The sequence below is a fragment of the Osmia bicornis genome, chromosome 16, assembly GCF_907164935.1.
Source record: "Osmia bicornis bicornis chromosome 16, iOsmBic2.1, whole genome shotgun sequence".
In the NCBI taxonomy this organism is placed as follows: Eukaryota; Metazoa; Arthropoda; class Insecta; order Hymenoptera; family Megachilidae; genus Osmia; species Osmia bicornis.
Genome location: NC_060231.1, coordinates 5,748,340 through 5,766,012, shown reverse-complemented (window position 1 = coordinate 5,766,012; position 17,673 = coordinate 5,748,340). Strand labels below are relative to the sequence as shown.

The following is a 17,673-nucleotide window of genomic DNA, read 5'->3' as shown; positions in this document are numbered from 1 at the left end:
CATCTGCAGATTTTGTTACTGTTTTATACATGCTCATGGAATTGTTAACTGTAAGGGTGTTTCTTGAAGATAATTTCATCTTTCATGAAACTGTTTGCAATTCTTAGGTCTTATGAAAATATTTTACTGTTACAAAGCACCCTTACATGGAATTCCAACAAGGGAATACTCTATACATTATTGTGGTAATGTTTGCAGGACCTATGAACCAGCTTTATACAGACAATGTCTCTCAGTATGCATGCAAAAGGTAGTTTTCTCATTCCTTCGACATTTCTTAGTGTGTATAGTAGTCTTATCTTCGAAACAATATTCAGTATCTTTGGCATCAAAGTGTTCCATAAAATTGCAGGTAACCAATGCTGAGCATCGCTAAACAGTTCTAATTATTTTACTGAATTTTATTCTACGGTGGAATGCATTATCATTCAGCAATTTATAATTGATTAATTTATTCTACCAATTTCTTTCTCCTAGAATATACAAGAAAATTCAGCTTCTCTTATGTTGGTAGAAAAGAATGTTCAGCTTGGCACTATTAACATTCTCTCTTTCATTCATTTTAACCTTATTTTCATCCAAATAAAAAGACTGGAAAAATGATGAATTTCCTTTCACCTACAATTAGATTCAATTTTATTGTTACAGTCAATAGATTTAATGCTATTAGTTATTGTACCCCTGAAAGTATGTTGAGCCATTCTAGATAATAATACTTGATGTTCAGCTTAAATCAATTAACATTTATAAGTTCAATGAATTCCAGTTGTTGGGGGAAGAGATGTACAGCACCAGGGAAAGGGATTACCCCAAGCGAAGTGGTAGAAACCTGAGAAGCGAGCACTCAAGTAGATCAGCCAGCCCAGACATGTCCAGGGCTGACAATCTGGGCTACGAAGACAGTCTGGATGTTGCATTTGAACACAACAACAAGCTCAGGGATAAAATTCAACAACGTATGAGGGAGAGTGAAAATCTGATTGCCAGCACCTTTGGGAAAAGCAGTAACGATAGTGCACATCATAACAAAAATAATGAACAAGATCTGAGAAATTCCTACTCTCACTTGCAAGATCAAGGACAAGTATCTGGTGCCAGTCTATCTAATAGAAGCTATAGTGATGCTGTGCACATTAGAAATCTACAGGAACAGCAGAATGCTGCAAAAATGCATTTGGACTCTGGATTTAAGAATAAGATGAACTCCTCATTGGGTGGTTTATTGGACAAAGCCTTATCAAATTTGCTGCACAGCAATGGGAAACATGATCACAAGTGAGTACTGTATTATCCATTAATTTTTAACTTTAATTCAAGTTTTTCTTTGTTACCAGAAATCATTTCAGATGAAATTTCAACGTTTCATTTTCTTTGGATCAATGAATATTTTTATGTCCACAGTGGGTCCACGCCAATGAAGGTTCTAGCAGAGCTAGCATGTGCCCGAGCACCAACATCCACAACTGGGCTGCCAATATCTCAAGAATTGGTCCAACCTGCAAAGACCTCACCAAATAAGGAATCAATTCCCGACCCCTGTCCTGTGACTGTACCAAAAGACATTCAGAAGAAGCCTAGGAACCCTATAAAGGAACTTTTTGAAAGGAAGAAGGAAATGAACGAAAGGAAGCAGCAGGAGAAATCAAAGACAGAGGCTGCTCTTCGAGAACTGAACGTTCATCGACAACGTAAGACGAAGAAGATGAAAAAGCATCAGGAATTTCCTCTGATTCGTCGTGGTGAACACGGCGGAGGGTTAGGCGAGAGAAAGAAACGTCGCGATGGCTTCGAAAGGAAAGAAGAATTCGTTTCAGACAGGATAAAGGACGTTTACGACTTCGACGAAGAGGAGAGTCAGATAGAGCCGAATCTGGGCAGTGTGATGTCTTATAGAAGCAGGCCAGGATACGAAGTCAGCTGCCTGAGGACTAAAGAGGTCGACGTGGCAGGATTAATGTCCAAGGCCATCGGTGAGAGTTTAGAGAATGGAAAAACTGGGGATGCATTGAGCAGTAGATTGGAGTCTATGATAGACAGGAAGTTCAAGGAACTAGAAAAGTTTGCCCCGAAGACTAAGGGTGCTTTGAAGTCTTTCCAGAGCGAGGATCAACGACAGATCACTGGACCAATGGACGAGTTTGTCGAGAGGAAGCAATTGAAGTCTAAACGTCCAGTGGAGCAATCTCTGAAACATTCGAAGCTGAAGAAACGTAATAAGAATCCTAAGAAGAAGACTAGGAACGCCTGGTACGAGAACGACAGCTCTGATGAATATAGAACGACTGCTGTGAAACCAGAGGACATTGGTGTAGGGATCTCGAAGAGCCAGAGAACCTGCTCCAAAGGAAAACAGAACATCTTTGCTGAACTGTACACCTCATCGGAGAGCGAATTCGAACACGAAGGGGTAAATTATGAATCGAAGAAGCAGCGAAGAGCGAAGAAGGTTGCTAAGAAAGTTGCAGAATCGGAGAATCTCAAACAGAATCAGGAATCGGTTAACAAATATTCTTCTGAGAACGAGGATCGTGAAAACGATGATTGGAGGGATCAGGATTTGAAGGACGACCCCAAGCACGAGTCTGATCACAAGAAATCTGAATCAGAAATGTCGGACCATCCTCTGGTGATCGACGAGCGAAAGGACGTGGAGGATCAGAGAAACAGCGACGAAGAAACTGAGACCCAATACGAGAGAAATTACGAAATGGACGATTTGTATAGGGAAGACAGTTCCATCGTCGATTCGGACGTCGAAGACTCGGTTACCACAGAAGCTCAGAACGTCCCAGATGAATCCAGAGTGAAAAATTCAAATTCATTGCAAGAGAAGATTAACGGCAAGACAAACTGTATACGAGATGAATTGATCCCACTGGAAGAAGCTTTGGATATGTTGGACCAGGCTGATAACGAAGCTTCAGAAGCAAATTACAATAACGTCGATAGAAACGTGACTTTAGAAGATGGTGATCCAGTGGTAACAGCAGAACCAGATGTCAGCGAGACGTATAATCCTGTCGAGGAATCAACAGTGAAGTCTCCTAGTCTTCTAGAGGAACAGGACCAGGAATTGGAGCAGGAAGAGGAACCTGACAACGACCTTCTCTCCCTACCAGAAAAGCTGTCCAGCAATGAGAAGCCTCAGAAAGAGTCTGACAATCTTCCTCTTCACGTGTTTCTCAGTAGGAAGGTGCAGGAGTCGAAGAAACGAAAGGAACAGCAGCTGAAGAAAATGCAGGAGGAGCAAGAGAGGATCCTTATGGATTTTCAACCGACCAGAAGGCAAAGGAAGTGCGCCATTGGGAAGCAAGGGCTGTTAGCAGAGATCAGTAGCTCGGACGAAGAAATAAGTCCCAGGGACAGGAGGAGCAACGATAAATTCGATCACGATAAGCCACGTAAACAGAAACGAGAGTCGAAAGAGAAAAGGAAGGAGAGGTACATTGAGAAGAAGCATGAACAAATGATAGCCAAGGAGCAGAAGGCTATAGAGGAGGAGATCTTAAGAGAGGTTGGCAAGAAGAAGGATTCTCTTGCTCTGAATACTCAGAACTGCAAATCGGATCTCAGCGACGCTCATGACCCAGAGAAGCCGGAATCAATGGAAGATAAAATTGATCAGGAAGTAACGCAGAAGAAGAAACATCAGACAAAGGAGAAACAGAAGAAACAAAGCAAAGTAGATGAAGAAATAAATGTGAAACATAATAACGAAGGCTTGGATGATCCAGAGGGTAATTGTAATAAATCTATATTGGCAGAGAGCAACCATGAAGACGCGAACAATCAAGAATCTCCTATAAAACAGAAAAGGCACTCCAAGTCTCCGACGAAACCAAAGAGGACTTCTAAAGGGGACGCGAAGGTTGGAAGTAAAAGGAATAGAAACGCAAACTCTGACAAGTCGAGGAACCGGACAGACTCCAAAGGATCCAGGGACAAGGAACGTAGATCGTCTAATGGGAAACACGATTCCGATGATGAAGAATTAAAGACAACGAAATCGTGGAACAAAGTTGAAGAAGGTGTGGGGGTGGCCATTGGCCGACGAAAACGCGCTGCTGCCAACCAGTTGTATTACTGGTCCAGCTCCAGCGACGAAGAAGAGATGCTTGAAGTGGTCCCTGTGGTCGAGGAAGAGGAGGACGACCGCCAGGAACAACACGGCTGGATCGTTGGCGATTCCCATAAGAGAATGATCACCATGCTCGCAATGGAGAAGCAGCTGAAGGAGAAACGACGAAGAAGCGAGGACGAATTCGAACCCGGCAGAGCAAAGAGCAAAAAGCATAGAAACAGCACCTCTTGATACGTATTTCATGACTAGGTTTGTTGAAGTGACTAGAAACATACTAAAGAATTTACTCTTTTTTTCTTCTTCTTAGGAACAATAACTTTCATTAATTAAGTTCCTTGCAGTGATTAGGAACACAAGGAATATACAGTTCCTTTTTCCAAGTCAGAAGAAGTAGTTGATGATTAATGCTAAGAACTGCGATTCTTAACCAAGTGTATTTTATAAGCGAGTTCATGAACAGGAAACATGATACTTAGAGGAAACGTAGAAGAAAATGGATGGAGGAGAACAAACGAAGTAAACTGAAAAGTTCAGCAGCAACTTTTTATACGTATATCATGACTGGGTTTTCTTTTTTCTAAAATCAGGACTGGGATTTCTTAATGCACGCAATGAAAAGATTAGAAGACTTTTGTAAGCGAATGTAGCATAACTGGATCTTTTGATACTAGTCTTAGACTCATGGAAACAGACGAAGGAATTAGGTTCAATAATGTAGCTAAACGAATGCTGTTCCTTCCCATGGATAGTAATATAAGTCTGAACCAGCAGTTTTTTGCTGAAGGGACAGCAACAAAGGAATAGTTTATATAACTACTTGGTCTGATGAAACAGAAGCAGAGTACGATGAAAATTTTGTGTTTAAGAAATTAGTCGGATGACTATGTTGCGTAGTGATCAGAACTGATTGGTTCAATATTTTCCTTTGTGTTCTTTTCTGAGGTATACACATGAGACAATGCAGTTGTGATTGCACTACTGTGGGAATTTAGTTTATTGATTCTTATTTTGAATTTCTTTAAAATGTGGCGTTATTCAAACGACTAATGTAACTGCCAGAATAAATTCAAAATTTATTTTATAGGTTTTTAATGGAACGTTCAAGGTGTGTGTCGAATTTTGAAGTGACAAAGAACGTGTTGTGATCAAGTTATATAAAAAGAAAAATGGCAAAAAACCATGTACATAGCAGCTTGGCATTATACAGAAAAAAAAGGCTAGCTCGTGTAACGTTAAGGATATAATAATTCCAAGCCCTTATAAATACTATAAATATATTCTATCTTAGACTGAATGTGAGGAATAGTGGACATAAACAAATATAAAAAACAGTGTATGAAAAAAGAGCACCTTTAGACAATACTAGGACATTTAATACGTTTTATTTAACGTAGTGGATCTTTAGGTGACTTTAAACAAAAAAAATGAAGAAAAAAAAGAAAAAAAAAGTACTGTGTAAAATGAAAGATGAAAACAGCTAATTTAGTTTTTTGTGAAAGGACGATGTAAAATGGGGTCCAATCGAGTAGCGTGCTTTCGCCGGCTTTTTGTGATTCGTACATATCGCGATAATCTAACAAACAAATTGCCGGTCGTTTTTTTTTTTTTTTTTCGTAATCCGGCAGGTTTTACAGAGAAATTTATTCTGAGCTAAAAATCATCCACCTTCGATACGTCGTGTTAGCACATTTAGTCGTACAGCGTATAATGAAATCAATTTTTTCGTTAAATGCGTTTGAATTTTCCTAGATCTCATGTCATGGCGTCAGCCACGTATTTAAGAATGAAGCTTGTAATGATAAAAAAGAAAAGAAATGCGAGGAACGATAGGAAACTTTTCCTTTCTTACGCTTAGTTGATGCACATAATTCTAAGTAGATTTTCATTTATATATATTATAAATAAATGAGTATATATATAAATATGAACAGAAATATGAGAAAATAAATTGAATGTATAACATGAAACGATAAAAAAAAACGCTGTATAAGGAAATAGACTTTAATGTAAATGTACTGCCATAATCATATTATATATGAGAGCCTATGCGAATAGTTATATTAATATTAATTCCTGTAAAAAAAATGAACAACCAGAATGACAGCGATAACAAGATAGTTAGCACAAAACTAGGCAACAATCCAATGTAAATAGAGCATATTTTCAATGTGTCTGGAAAAGTATGTTTTGTAATATAAGGATTACAAAGGAAAATAAAATTATTAAAGAATCATTGCTGATGGTGTGCTTGGTAGAACATAGTGATCTAAGCAAAGGGGAAGGGATCACCACAAATTTTAAATGAGTTATTATTGATTCAAGTTCTTTTCCTAAAAAACTTGTAATTAAAATTAGCTAAAGATAGAAAAGACTTGTTGTTTATTCAGCTCATATAAATTTTATGTTACTTTACATAAAATTGTGTTTCAATATTAATTTTGAATTCAAAACCCTGGAAGTAAATACAAAAACATTCAAAATCTCTAACAAGTATACTGAAAAACCATACATAATTTATATTTATTATAATAATAATAATGCTATGCGTTTTTAATCATAGTTTTTTCATCATCTAGTTACTTTAAGGGGATTCCCTTAAATTTCTCACTAAACACTTGTTATTGGTAAACAGAAAATTCCTATGAAGTTTTCACGCATGTGCTCTTGCAAAATATTGCCGATATTTGCAATGACCATTAGCAGTGGTAAAATAGGTTTGAACGATAGAAAAGAATGAATTGTTAACGAAATAGACGGATTTCATTCGTTTTAGAAACATTTTACAACATTAATTTGATATATCACGTATACATTACATTGAAAAAGTATATTTTAATAGTCCTGTTCCGTAACTCAGTGCCGAGCAGTATCCTGCAAAATGAAGCAAGTTATTTGTAGGAAAATAGGGTAAGATTCGTTTACCTTCAATGAAAGAATTCTTAACTTTTCAAAAACTTACAATATACCCATTAAAATCCACAACATTCTCTTAATAAGTGTTTGTGGGTCAATTTTCCGAACTTTCAGGTTAGGTTTTAACACCTTATTAAGGATATAGAAACGTCATTTTTCTCTATTGGCATTCTGTTCTTTCGTAAAGTATTAACACTGTGCCTGATTATTTATTCTTATTTGTATTTACATTAAGAAACATATGTGCATATTTCGTTGCTTGCATAACTGTGAAACATTATGTCTTTCTCTTTACAGAGACAGAATTATTCTAGTTTCAAAGACGTCCCGTTATCCTGTATCCATAGTCAGTACGAGAAATTTAATGTCAGGCAGGTACAACAGAATTTATCGCCCATTGTTAGCCTCCCCGCATGTACGTTATTTTGGAAATCCTAATCGTACATATGCCATGTTTATTGGACGAGTATTAAGAGGAGCATTGAAGATCCGATATCTTTTATTGGGTGGTGCAGTTGGAGGTGGAGTTACATTGCAAAAGGTAACAAAAACAAGGGCACAAATATTCAAAACTTTAGTACGTACATAATATTCATATATGTTCTTCTTTTTCTTGAAGAAATATGAACAATTGAAAGAAGTTATGCCTGATATGGGCTGGTTAGATGATATACTTCCTGATGAAAAAAGATGGAAAAATATTCATAACAAACTTCTGTCTGCTAAGGGTATCTTAGCAGAGAAAATGGAATTTGGTAAGTATGAATGTACCTTTGAATATTTAAGCATACGAAAACGTGAGGCAAAAAAGATATTAGAGACATGAAAAATGGACAAACACAAACAGATCCACGTATAAAGGAGTTTGGAGAAGCCAAGTATAGGCAATACAGGGAATGGTTTAATCAAAGGCTGGATGATGCTATTAAGGCAGCAGAGGTGAACCAGAATCAAGCAGTGGATTCTTCTGATAGTGAGTTCAATAGGATTTTTTTTTTTTCTTTTATTTTCATATCATTGCATGCTAAAAAATCCCTGCTTATTAATTTGCCTGACGTTTTCTTAACCATGTATATAATTTTCTGAATATAAAATAAAATATTTTATGTCCCACCTTTTGTTAACGCTAATTTCCACTCATTTCGATGAGCTGGTTAGTAGATGAAGGTAGTATGTTTTATTTTCTTTCATGTAAGTTTATAAGTTGTAGTTTATTTAGAAATATATCACGGTCTGTTCTGTTCAGGTATATTTGACGCGACCTCAGCAATATTATACCGACTTTATTCAGGTGTGTAAAATGTAAAAGTATCTGCCTTTTGTTGTCTGTCCATTCAGCATTTTTTTTTTAATTTTTTTTTTTTCATTCATAATCTTAGGACAATTCCAATGTTTAAAAATGATTTTGATCCATTAACAAATGTAGTATTAGAATGTAAATACTGAATGGAATAGACCTTTATTATTTTATATTACACTTAGAGTTATTTTCTCCTTTATCAAATTAAGCCTTCGTACATTGAAATTTTAATATCTTCCCAAACAGAATCAAAAGATCAAATTAGAAGCAATTCTGTAGCATTTGCTCGGCCATTGCCCGATGAGAATATTCAAGAGGATCGTAAGAAAGCTCGTATGTACATGTTAGTGTATTATAATCCGGTCTTACCATTTCTCCGATTCTTATAATTACATGTCTTTCAATTTTGTTTTAAAGAAACTTCTCAAGAAAGAATAAACGCTATGCAGGAAGAAGTGATGCAAACACAGTTGAGGTATCAGCGCGAGCTTGAAAGGCTAGAACGGGAAAACAAAGAACTCCGAAAACAGATGCTTCTACGTGGCAATCAAAAGCTGAATAATAAGAAAATAAAAGTAATCAAATCACGGTGTCACATATTTTTTAACACAATCATTTCAATTATGTCTCTTTTAGAAATCTTTGATCGACATGTACAGTGACGTTCTGGACGAACTTAGCGATTATGATAGTACCTATTCTACCACCGATCATTTACCAAGAGTGGTGGTTGTCGGTGATCAAAGTTCTGGTAAAACGTCTGTGCTGGAAATGATCGCCCAAGCAAGGATATTCCCAAGGTATAATTTCAACCTTTCCATTTACTACCTCAAATTAATAGTTAATAACAATGTTATTTAAAATTCAGAGGTGGTGGTGAAATGATGACCAGAGCTCCAGTCAAAGTCACTCTAAGCGAAGGTCCCTATCACATAGCTCAGTTCAAAGACAGTTCTAGAGAATTTGACTTGACGAAAGAGTCGGAATTAGCCGAGCTAAGACGCGAGGTGGAGTTGCGTATGAAGAACAGCGTTAAAAATGGTAAAACAGTTAGCCAAGATGTGATTTCAATGACGGTAAAAGGGCCAGGTCTTCAGCGTATGGTTCTGGTCGATCTGCCCGGTATAATTAGCGTAAGCGATGATTCAGATTGTAAATGCATTATACCAAGGACAATTTAAACATTTATAAAATTGTGACGTTTTTTAACAGACAGTCACTGTTGATATGGCAGAAGATACTCGAGATGCAATTCGACAAATGACTCAGCAACACATGAGCAATCCTAATGCAATTATTCTCTGCATCCAAGATGGATCTGTGGATGCTGAAAGGAGCAATGTAACGGATCTTGTTGCTCAAATGGACCCTACTGGGAAACGTACCATTTTCGTTTTGACAAAGGTACAATGTCACTTATTTTTGATTTAATTTGACTAATTAAAACGTATCTATTATTATCAACAGGTGGATTTAGCTGAAGAAAACTTGACAAACCCTGATCGCCTCCGTAAAATATTATCTGGTAAATTATTTCCTATGAAAGCGTTAGGATATTTTGCTGTCGTCACTGGTCGTGGCAAACAGGACGACAGTATACAGACGATCAGAGATTACGAAGAACAATTCTTCCGTACCTCCAAGCTTTTTAAGTATGCGTTCACCTGTTCTACACACATTTAACTCTGATCGTTAATTATTAATTATATCATGGTTTCTTCATAGGGATGGTTTAGTAATGTCCGGTCAGGTTACCACAAGAAATTTAAGTCTTGCGGTTGCGGAATGTTTCTGGAAGATGGTTCGGGAGACGGTGGAACAGCAGGCAGACGTATTTAAAGCGACCAGGTTTAATCTTGAAACTGAATGGAAAAATAATTTTCCCAGGTAAATTTATTCCTACTGCTTCCGGCAAATTGAAATTATATAAAATTCATTTTTTATGCAGACTGAGACAACTGGATCGAGATGAACTCTTTGAGAAAGCTCGAGGAGAGATATTAGACGAGATTGTAAATCTGTCTCAAGTTTCACCGAAACACTGGGAAGAAACTTTATTGAACATTATTTGGGACAAAGTTAGTACGCACGTGTTTGAAAATATTTATTTGCCAGCTGCTCAAAGTGGAAATCCAGGTGTGTTAACACGGTACTATGACAATATATATTATATATGAATATAATAATATTTGGATCATTTAGGTACGTTTAACACAACTGTTGACATCAAACTACGACAGTGGCCGGAAGAGCATTTGCCAGCTCGAAGCGTCGAGAGTGGCTGGGAATGTTTGCAAAGGGAATTTAATCATTTTATGAATCAAGCAAAACTCAGTCCGGATCACGATGACATCTTTGACAATTTAAAGAATGCAGTGGTTACAGAAGCGTTGAAGCGACATACGTGGGAAGAAAAAGTAATTCTCTCCTCGTTAAGAAACGTACAATCTCAGAAGTCGTAATTAAATGTAAAAATATATTTTTCAGGCCTCTGAGATGTTACGTGTGATACAATTGAATACCGTGGAGGACAAAAGTGTAAACGATAAAAGGGAGTGGGATCAGGCAGTGCGTTTCTTAGAGACAGCCGTCAAAGAGAAATTACAAAATATCGAATTGATCTTAAGGGAAATGTTAGGTCCAGGCCGCAAAGAACGATGGTTGTATTGGCAGAGTCAAAGCGACGAGCAACGACAACGTTCGGCAGTGAAAAATGAGTTGGATAAAATTCTTTATGCGGATAAAGTAATAAGAAAACTTTGCGCTCTATTAAATTATAAAAAGATTCATTTTATAAAAATTCCTTTTTTTAACAGAAACATACTCCTACTCTAACGCAAGATGAAATTACAACGGTTAGAAAGAATTTGCAACGAAACGGTCTAGAAATTGATAACGAATTTATTCGAGAAACCTGGCATCCAGTTTATAGAAGATACTTCTTGCAGCAAAGTTTAGCGAAAGCGTACGATTGTAAGAAAGGATATTATTTGTACCATACAGGCCACGAAAGCGAAGTAAGATATTATATTAAAATTATTGAATTTTCTTGTAATTATTATTCATTGAAATATTTTAACAGGTGGATTGCAACGACGTTGTATTGTTTTGGAGGATTCAACAGGTGCTGAAGGTGACTGCAAATGCGTTACGGCAACAAATCATGAATCGTGAAGCTCGTAGGTTAGATAAAGAAATAAAAGAAGTGTTGGAGGATTACAGTCAAGATAATGAAATCAAAAAGCAATTATTGACTGGTAGACGAGTCACGTTGGCTGAGGAACTCGGTAAATATATATTAAACGCATCAGTCAACTGGTTTGACATGAAAATTTTAATTTTGACCTGTTAATGATTCATGAAATTATTATTATTTTTATTTCAGAACGTGTTAGACAAATTCAAGAGAAACTTGAAGAATTTATTCAGGCATTAAAGAAGGAGAAATGAACGAAATCTGACTGAGAATTTAGGTATTTAAACAGAGAGGTGCACGGTATGTGTGATGTCGCATAACAGCCATGGCGGCTGTTACGTGAATACTTAGGTATTATTCTTTTTCTTTTTTCATTGCCGAAGAACACAGCACGTACTGTTATCAGTTTTTACGGGAAAACTGTACGAACAGGACAAGAAAACCTTTGATATGAAATGCGGTTCGAATTTGTAGCACTAAAATTATAACTAATCAAACGCGGTAATGGTTGTGCAATTTTATTAATTGCACATCTAGCAAAGTTTTTTGTGACACATTTGTCTAATGGATTAAATATAATATTATTAGCGACTTAGCATAAATCATACCAAAGCAGAGCAATTGAAAAATTAATGGAATAACGCTTGCATAATGATAAACTGAATGAATTGCGTGTATGATGATACATGAAATGTAGATATCTCAAATAAAATACATATTTAATTCTTATACGTTTCATATAAATATGTGAATAACGCTAATCATATTTTGTATATAATTAAATACAGAATGACTAATAGGAAAATTAAATATAGAAGAACGTCAACAGTTGATGTTTTGAAATAATAAAAATGCAGTGAGTATTTTTTTTTAATTAATCTCTTAAATATATCTTATTACAATTAACAAAATAAACGTACAATATTTGAAGCGTGATACAGAAAGTGTAACAAAAGTTTCTCAACACTGTATGTAATAGAAACCTATAGATATTTCCTTTTTTTTAACGTTTATTTTATCATTTTTGCTGTCCTAGGAAGTATGTAATCAACACTTGATAGAATCATTCATTAAGTACTTATGAAATTGAAATATGTTTTTTTTTATGTTTGTTTGTACAAAAGTGGTAGAAGTTATTAAAATACGCAGTCTATGTCTAAGTTCCTTCCTGTGGTACATAAAAATTTACAGGGTATTTTATTGAAATTTATTCCTGTCTTTCGTTTGATTCATAATTAATAGGTAATTAATATAGTTCCACGTGTATCACAAAGTTACAAATAACGCGGTAGAAACATATTAAAAATATCATTTCCTTTCAGGGGCTTTTAATTGACAATATAAATCGCTAGGACTACCGGTTGTTTCTTCTAATTTCTCATCTGACAAACACTAACTGACATAAACTATATTTACTCCATCTTTGGTCCGAATGTCTGTTAAAATATCTCATTACATATAATACGCTATTATAGCGAAAATATTTCATAACAAATTTACAATATCTTGACAAGCGCTTATAAAATTTTGTTAAAAAGATTTTGTCAAACTTATTTGGCTGTCCCTAAAGATACAAAAAATGAAAAGGGTTTCTCATACATTATTTCTTTAGAATAATTAACACCACTTATGCACGAGAAATATATGTCGACATGATACGAACGTGTTGTATAAATTAATACATTAACGGCATAAAACGGATACTTTCCGTTTTTTGTTCAATTATAATTATCATTTCCATTGGCGTAACTAATTTATTGGGAGGGCGGGCCAGGTCCCTTGAATTTCAAAATTTTTTAGTTTTTAAATTTCAGAATTTTACAACTTCAGAATCTTATAACCCTATAATGGCGAGGGGGGGCATGTTCACCCTGGCCCCTACCTAGTTACACCAAATAATCATTTTCCATTTATTTGCATAGTTTTTAACGGTCGTTAATGCATTATAATTCTATGCTTCTTTTTTTTGGAACATGTAAGCTTCCTTCGTACATTTTATAATCAACATAGTTGATATAAAATTAAATATTAATATACATTTGGCAGGAATGATTTTTTCCTCATTATTTACGGTATATTTAATATCAGATTTAGACATAGCTCTAGTGAGGTTTCAAAGCATTGGACGAGTAATTGCATAGGCGAAAAATACAACAGATAACATTTCAATTTATCTGAACAACAGCTATAGTCTGTTATGTATTTCCCTTTTCGGGTTCACTAACCAACAATAAATAACGTCGTACCTTTTATAAATAGAACTGTACCGATATATTGTTTTAAATATAAACAGAATACGTATGTGTACATATATATTACAGTAAATGTGTCAATTCAATAAAAATATACACTTACTAGTCAATGTAATTACATGCCAACTTAATTATTAAATCTATTCACAAGCAATTGAAACTTTTTAATATTAGATCAATTGAAATGAACACCATAAATCTGATATGGATCACATTGACTATGTAGTATATAAATGTATATATTTATTAAATTACAACTTTCACTGTGACACAGTACATATGTACACATACACGGACAATTATTTGGTAATACATTATTGGTAACGCAAATAAAGGAGGAAAAAAGCGTTTTTGTTAAACAAACACATGTCTCGTTAAAGTGACTTGTATCAAATCCCTTAATTCGTTACGGTGCACGTCGCGGTAGCTCCCTCCTTGATGAGCGTACGTCGTTCGACAAACAGGACAATGAGATATTTGTACAAATATTTTTTCAGGGGGAGAACGCTTGTTGCAAAATTAGATTTCTCTGCTTAAAGGTAATACTAACGATACAGAGCAAATTCGGACAAAGTGTTCGAGACGAAATTGCTCTCGTTAATCATTCTTCTCAGTTATCAAAGTATTATTTCCTCTTTGATTACCGCACAAGTTACGTTTTCACCGCGTTCGTGGTATCCTGCACCTCTGGAACGAGATCGACGGGAGCATCGTTCTGATCGATTTCTCCCGTATTGTAAAAGGAACATGCTGGTGCACTCCTGGTCGTAGTCACAGACGCCTCGGGAAGGAGAGACGTACGTTCTGTCGCGCTTCCCCACGCCTGCTGATAGGCACTACGACCACGTATCCTGCGACTTAATGATGATCCTACTACTCCTAAGTGTTCTTTGATATCGTTGTGAACGTCAGAGACGTCCCACATAGCTCTGGAAAAATGAAAAGAAATTTTGCTTTCATACCATGTATCCCCTTTTATATGAAATAATTAATCTTCTCTTTAAAGGAAGGATTTTATAAGTAGTTGAAACTACATGAAGAATTACCTGAATGCATCCCACCATGCTTGACCTTGAGCTAGATTTACAAAAGGTTTATACGAAAAGCTATAGTGGTGAGCCACAGCAGCTAAGAACATTTCGATGCAAATTAAGAAATCTTGTAATTTTGACGATATATTTCTAATGTCATCCATGTCATTTGTATTGAAGATACTCGAGATTACATCAAAGTATACTAATAACGCAACAATTACACCTTGACTGTAAAACAAAGAAACAAAGAAAGAAATATTTTTTTTTTCTTCTTCTTTTTCGAAGGAGGATAATTCAATGGTGTTTGAAACTTACAAGAAAGAGAAAAATACGACTGCTTTGATACATAAAAATTTGCCAATTGGTTTCATCGGTTTTAAAGCCTCTGCGTTGGCACGGTAGAAAAGCACCAGGCAGTACATAGCAACAAACTGTGATAAATTATTTAAAGCGATCATATATGGAAAAGCTACATCTGTTCTGAATTCACCTTCTCCATATACTCCGTTCAGTTCACAGATACTAGAAACATAATTTGTTACAAGAATTGAAATTTATGTAATTAATATAAAAAGTAACATCTATACGAGACACCATGAAAAAATTTTTTCCCTTTTAATCGTGTTCAACTTAGATTGATATTTAAAGTATATTAATACTGTTTTCAAGAAGCAAGAAACAAAAAAATGTTAAAAATCATTAATTATTCATTTGTCCTGAACGTTATAAATCTTCTATTAAAAATCCCAAGTTTTTTGTATTTAAAAAAAAGAAACTGATAAGTAAAGTTAAGTTGCAAAAAGCTGATTCTTCCCGACAGTACAAATAAACACCCAATCTCTGGAAAAGCAATATAAATAACTGTACCTTCTTGTTATGATTTTCGAATCTAAAGATTTTACATGATACTTACAAAGACATCAAGGTTGTTATAGGCCTAACAGCAGTGTATTGTAATATCCCGTGTTTGCACATATGTACAAATTCCCTGCCCATCTCCCAGTCGGGTAAACAACATAAAGGAAACATATGATGAACTTGAGGAGACATTTCAAGCCTATGTTCTAGCTGACGATCAGCATCCAAATAGGCCAATAAATACATCATAAAATTGTATATTACGTATGCTTCGTAGCATTCCCTCAAACTGTCCACATATATACTGCCCTCAGGATACACCAGACCAAGCCACTAAAAAAATTTAAAAAAAGACATTTTATCTATGAAATCGAAACACCAATTTATGCATAATTTGAATAAAAATTAAATGCGTATACCTACAGCATTTACTGCATAAATTGGTACCATCCATAATATCCTGAAACAAATATCGCAACAATATATAAGATGTAAAAGTAAACAGATACAATTTATTTTTGATTGAATAGTACTAGACAGGAACTCTATAAAAAGTGAGTTTATTCACTTATGATCTCTAGCTCTTGACCTTTAGCATGTCAAAGGTAAATCAATAGTTTCTTGACCTTGACCTTGAATCCATAAGAAAGAGCGTGTATATTTAATGTATTATTAATAGCAAGCGAATGTAGCTGAATGAAATGCTGAAACCTGATCATATTAAATACAATTTCGTTTCTTAGAACAGTTATCAACCTAATTTATATTAATTAGTTTTATCTCTGTGTTCAGCTATCGATGAACTTCAATACCTTCAATCAAAATCTTCTGTTGATAAAACAACGGCTAACTTACCTTATAATATATTTCTGTAGCCTTGGCTGTGTATAATATATCATGTGTTGAACGATTTCATAGAAAGCAATGGGTAAGGCAAGCAGTACAAACGCACCACCCACAAGCGCTCCTTGATCCTGCTTTCTGAAACCATTCTTAATGGAATTCGCCAATAGGATTGGTACCAGAATAATGATTAGAAGCGCGTAGAGACAAGTTAAAACTGGTAAAATCCATAGTCTCCAGCGGCGACAAATAGAAGCCATCACTTTAATGAATTTTAAAGAAATAATATCACATACTATGCATTTTCCCAATCAATTCCTGCGAACCTCTAAAAATAAAGAAATTATAAATAAACGTTATACACAGTGTGATAATATTTTTTTATTCATCACGCGTATCAGCTTTCTATTGCTTCTTGATACAGCAGATAAATGGAAAATTGTGTTGAAATGTTTTCGAATCCGATATTTCCATCGAATATAAAAAGATACGATTCTCCGCTGAACTCACTTACGGTTTCGTGATATTTCATATATTAAGTACTATAACCGCGTGAACATGGTAAATGGCGTAGTGAAGCGTTAAAAAAACTTGTAACAACCTTGTCGGATATGATGAATCAACGATGAACCAAATCAGCTGACAATGACAGCCCAAAAAGGGGGGAAAAAAGAAGCGAACTCTTAACCCCCTCGTATTCAGTTACACGATCGAGTAACCGCGTAGAATATTAATTACAGTGGATTTACATACGTTGATTCCAGCTAGTCAAGAGTGTTATGAGTAGCTTCTTATCGATATACTTGTTAAAAATAACGCGCTCCGTAAATCAACTAAGATTGTCATAGGTACAAAGGTTCTTTCGACAATCCACGATATCCGCATGTTTCGAAAGTTTGAAAAATCTCTGTTATTATCGTAGATTTGTTACAAGCTCTTCGAAATAAGGTCGCATTTAACGCAATATGCTTTGTACAGTATCAAGGAATTGCATAATTGCAAATCCTATTTTGACATTTGTCGATAATCGTGCATGAACTCTCTTCCCGGAAGTTGAGCAATTTTGACAAATGAAATCAAAATGAATCTCTCAAGGTTGAACTCAAATTTGAAATTTCAAAGGAGGTGCCCGTGTCGAATATTCATTCTATATTTCGATGAGAAGAAAAGAAAAAGAAGGGGGTTGATATTAACGA

The 17,673-nt window shown here is 35.3% G+C and overlaps 2 protein-coding genes across 9 annotated transcripts in view; one reads left to right on the top strand and one right to left on the bottom strand.

Moving 5' to 3' along the window:
• Positions 1-12,219, top strand: part of LOC114876654 (dynamin-like 120 kDa protein, mitochondrial) — a 45,906-nt gene extending 33,687 nt beyond the window's left edge. The window contains exons 1-18 of one of the 5 annotated variants that reach the window (XM_029188388.2): positions 6,717-6,988; positions 7,292-7,535; positions 7,614-7,749; positions 7,842-7,967; positions 8,241-8,285; positions 8,541-8,627; positions 8,712-8,869; positions 8,931-9,094; positions 9,163-9,427; positions 9,507-9,698; positions 9,762-9,946; positions 10,020-10,181; positions 10,243-10,430; positions 10,497-10,711; positions 10,782-11,039; positions 11,111-11,311; positions 11,377-11,581; positions 11,680-12,219. In XM_029188388.2, coding sequence (XP_029044221.1) covers positions 6,960-6,988; positions 7,292-7,535; positions 7,614-7,749; positions 7,842-7,967; positions 8,241-8,285; positions 8,541-8,627; positions 8,712-8,869; positions 8,931-9,094; positions 9,163-9,427; positions 9,507-9,698; positions 9,762-9,946; positions 10,020-10,181; positions 10,243-10,430; positions 10,497-10,711; positions 10,782-11,039; positions 11,111-11,311; positions 11,377-11,581; positions 11,680-11,744 — 2,925 coding nt within the window. In that variant the 5' untranslated portion in view covers positions 6,717-6,959 and the 3' untranslated portion in view covers positions 11,745-12,219. Of the gene's footprint in view, positions 1-198; positions 251-766; positions 1,276-1,401; positions 6,315-6,716; positions 6,989-7,291; positions 7,536-7,613; positions 7,750-7,841; positions 7,968-8,240; positions 8,286-8,540; positions 8,628-8,711; positions 8,870-8,930; positions 9,095-9,162; positions 9,428-9,506; positions 9,699-9,761; positions 9,947-10,019; positions 10,182-10,242; positions 10,431-10,496; positions 10,712-10,781; positions 11,040-11,110; positions 11,312-11,376; positions 11,582-11,679 lie in introns of those variants that run through there. The other 4 variants (XM_046289197.1, XM_046289198.1, XM_046289200.1 and 1 more) reach the window with 4 other exon arrangements.
• A 123-nt stretch (positions 12,220-12,342) lies between these two features.
• Positions 12,343-17,496, bottom strand: LOC114876658 (transmembrane protein 184C). Of its 4 annotated transcripts, none has more exons than XM_029188395.2 (7): positions 17,231-17,496; positions 16,490-16,805; positions 16,058-16,094; positions 15,690-15,967; positions 15,092-15,298; positions 14,789-15,004; positions 12,343-14,671 (listed from the first exon to the last, which is right to left on the bottom strand). In XM_029188395.2, the coding sequence occupies exons 2-7, from the start codon at positions 16,735-16,737 to the stop codon at positions 14,395-14,397; spliced, it is 1,263 nt and encodes a 420-aa protein (XP_029044228.1). In that variant the 5' UTR covers positions 16,738-16,805; positions 17,231-17,496; the 3' UTR covers positions 12,343-14,394. The 4 variants fall into 4 exon arrangements, with proteins under 4 accessions (XP_029044228.1, XP_029044224.1, XP_029044225.1 ...); XM_029188391.2 differs by having other exon boundaries at positions 17,079-17,495; XM_029188392.2 differs by lacking the exon at positions 17,231-17,496 and adding an exon at positions 16,992-17,084.
• Positions 17,497-17,673: the final 177 nt, after the last annotated feature.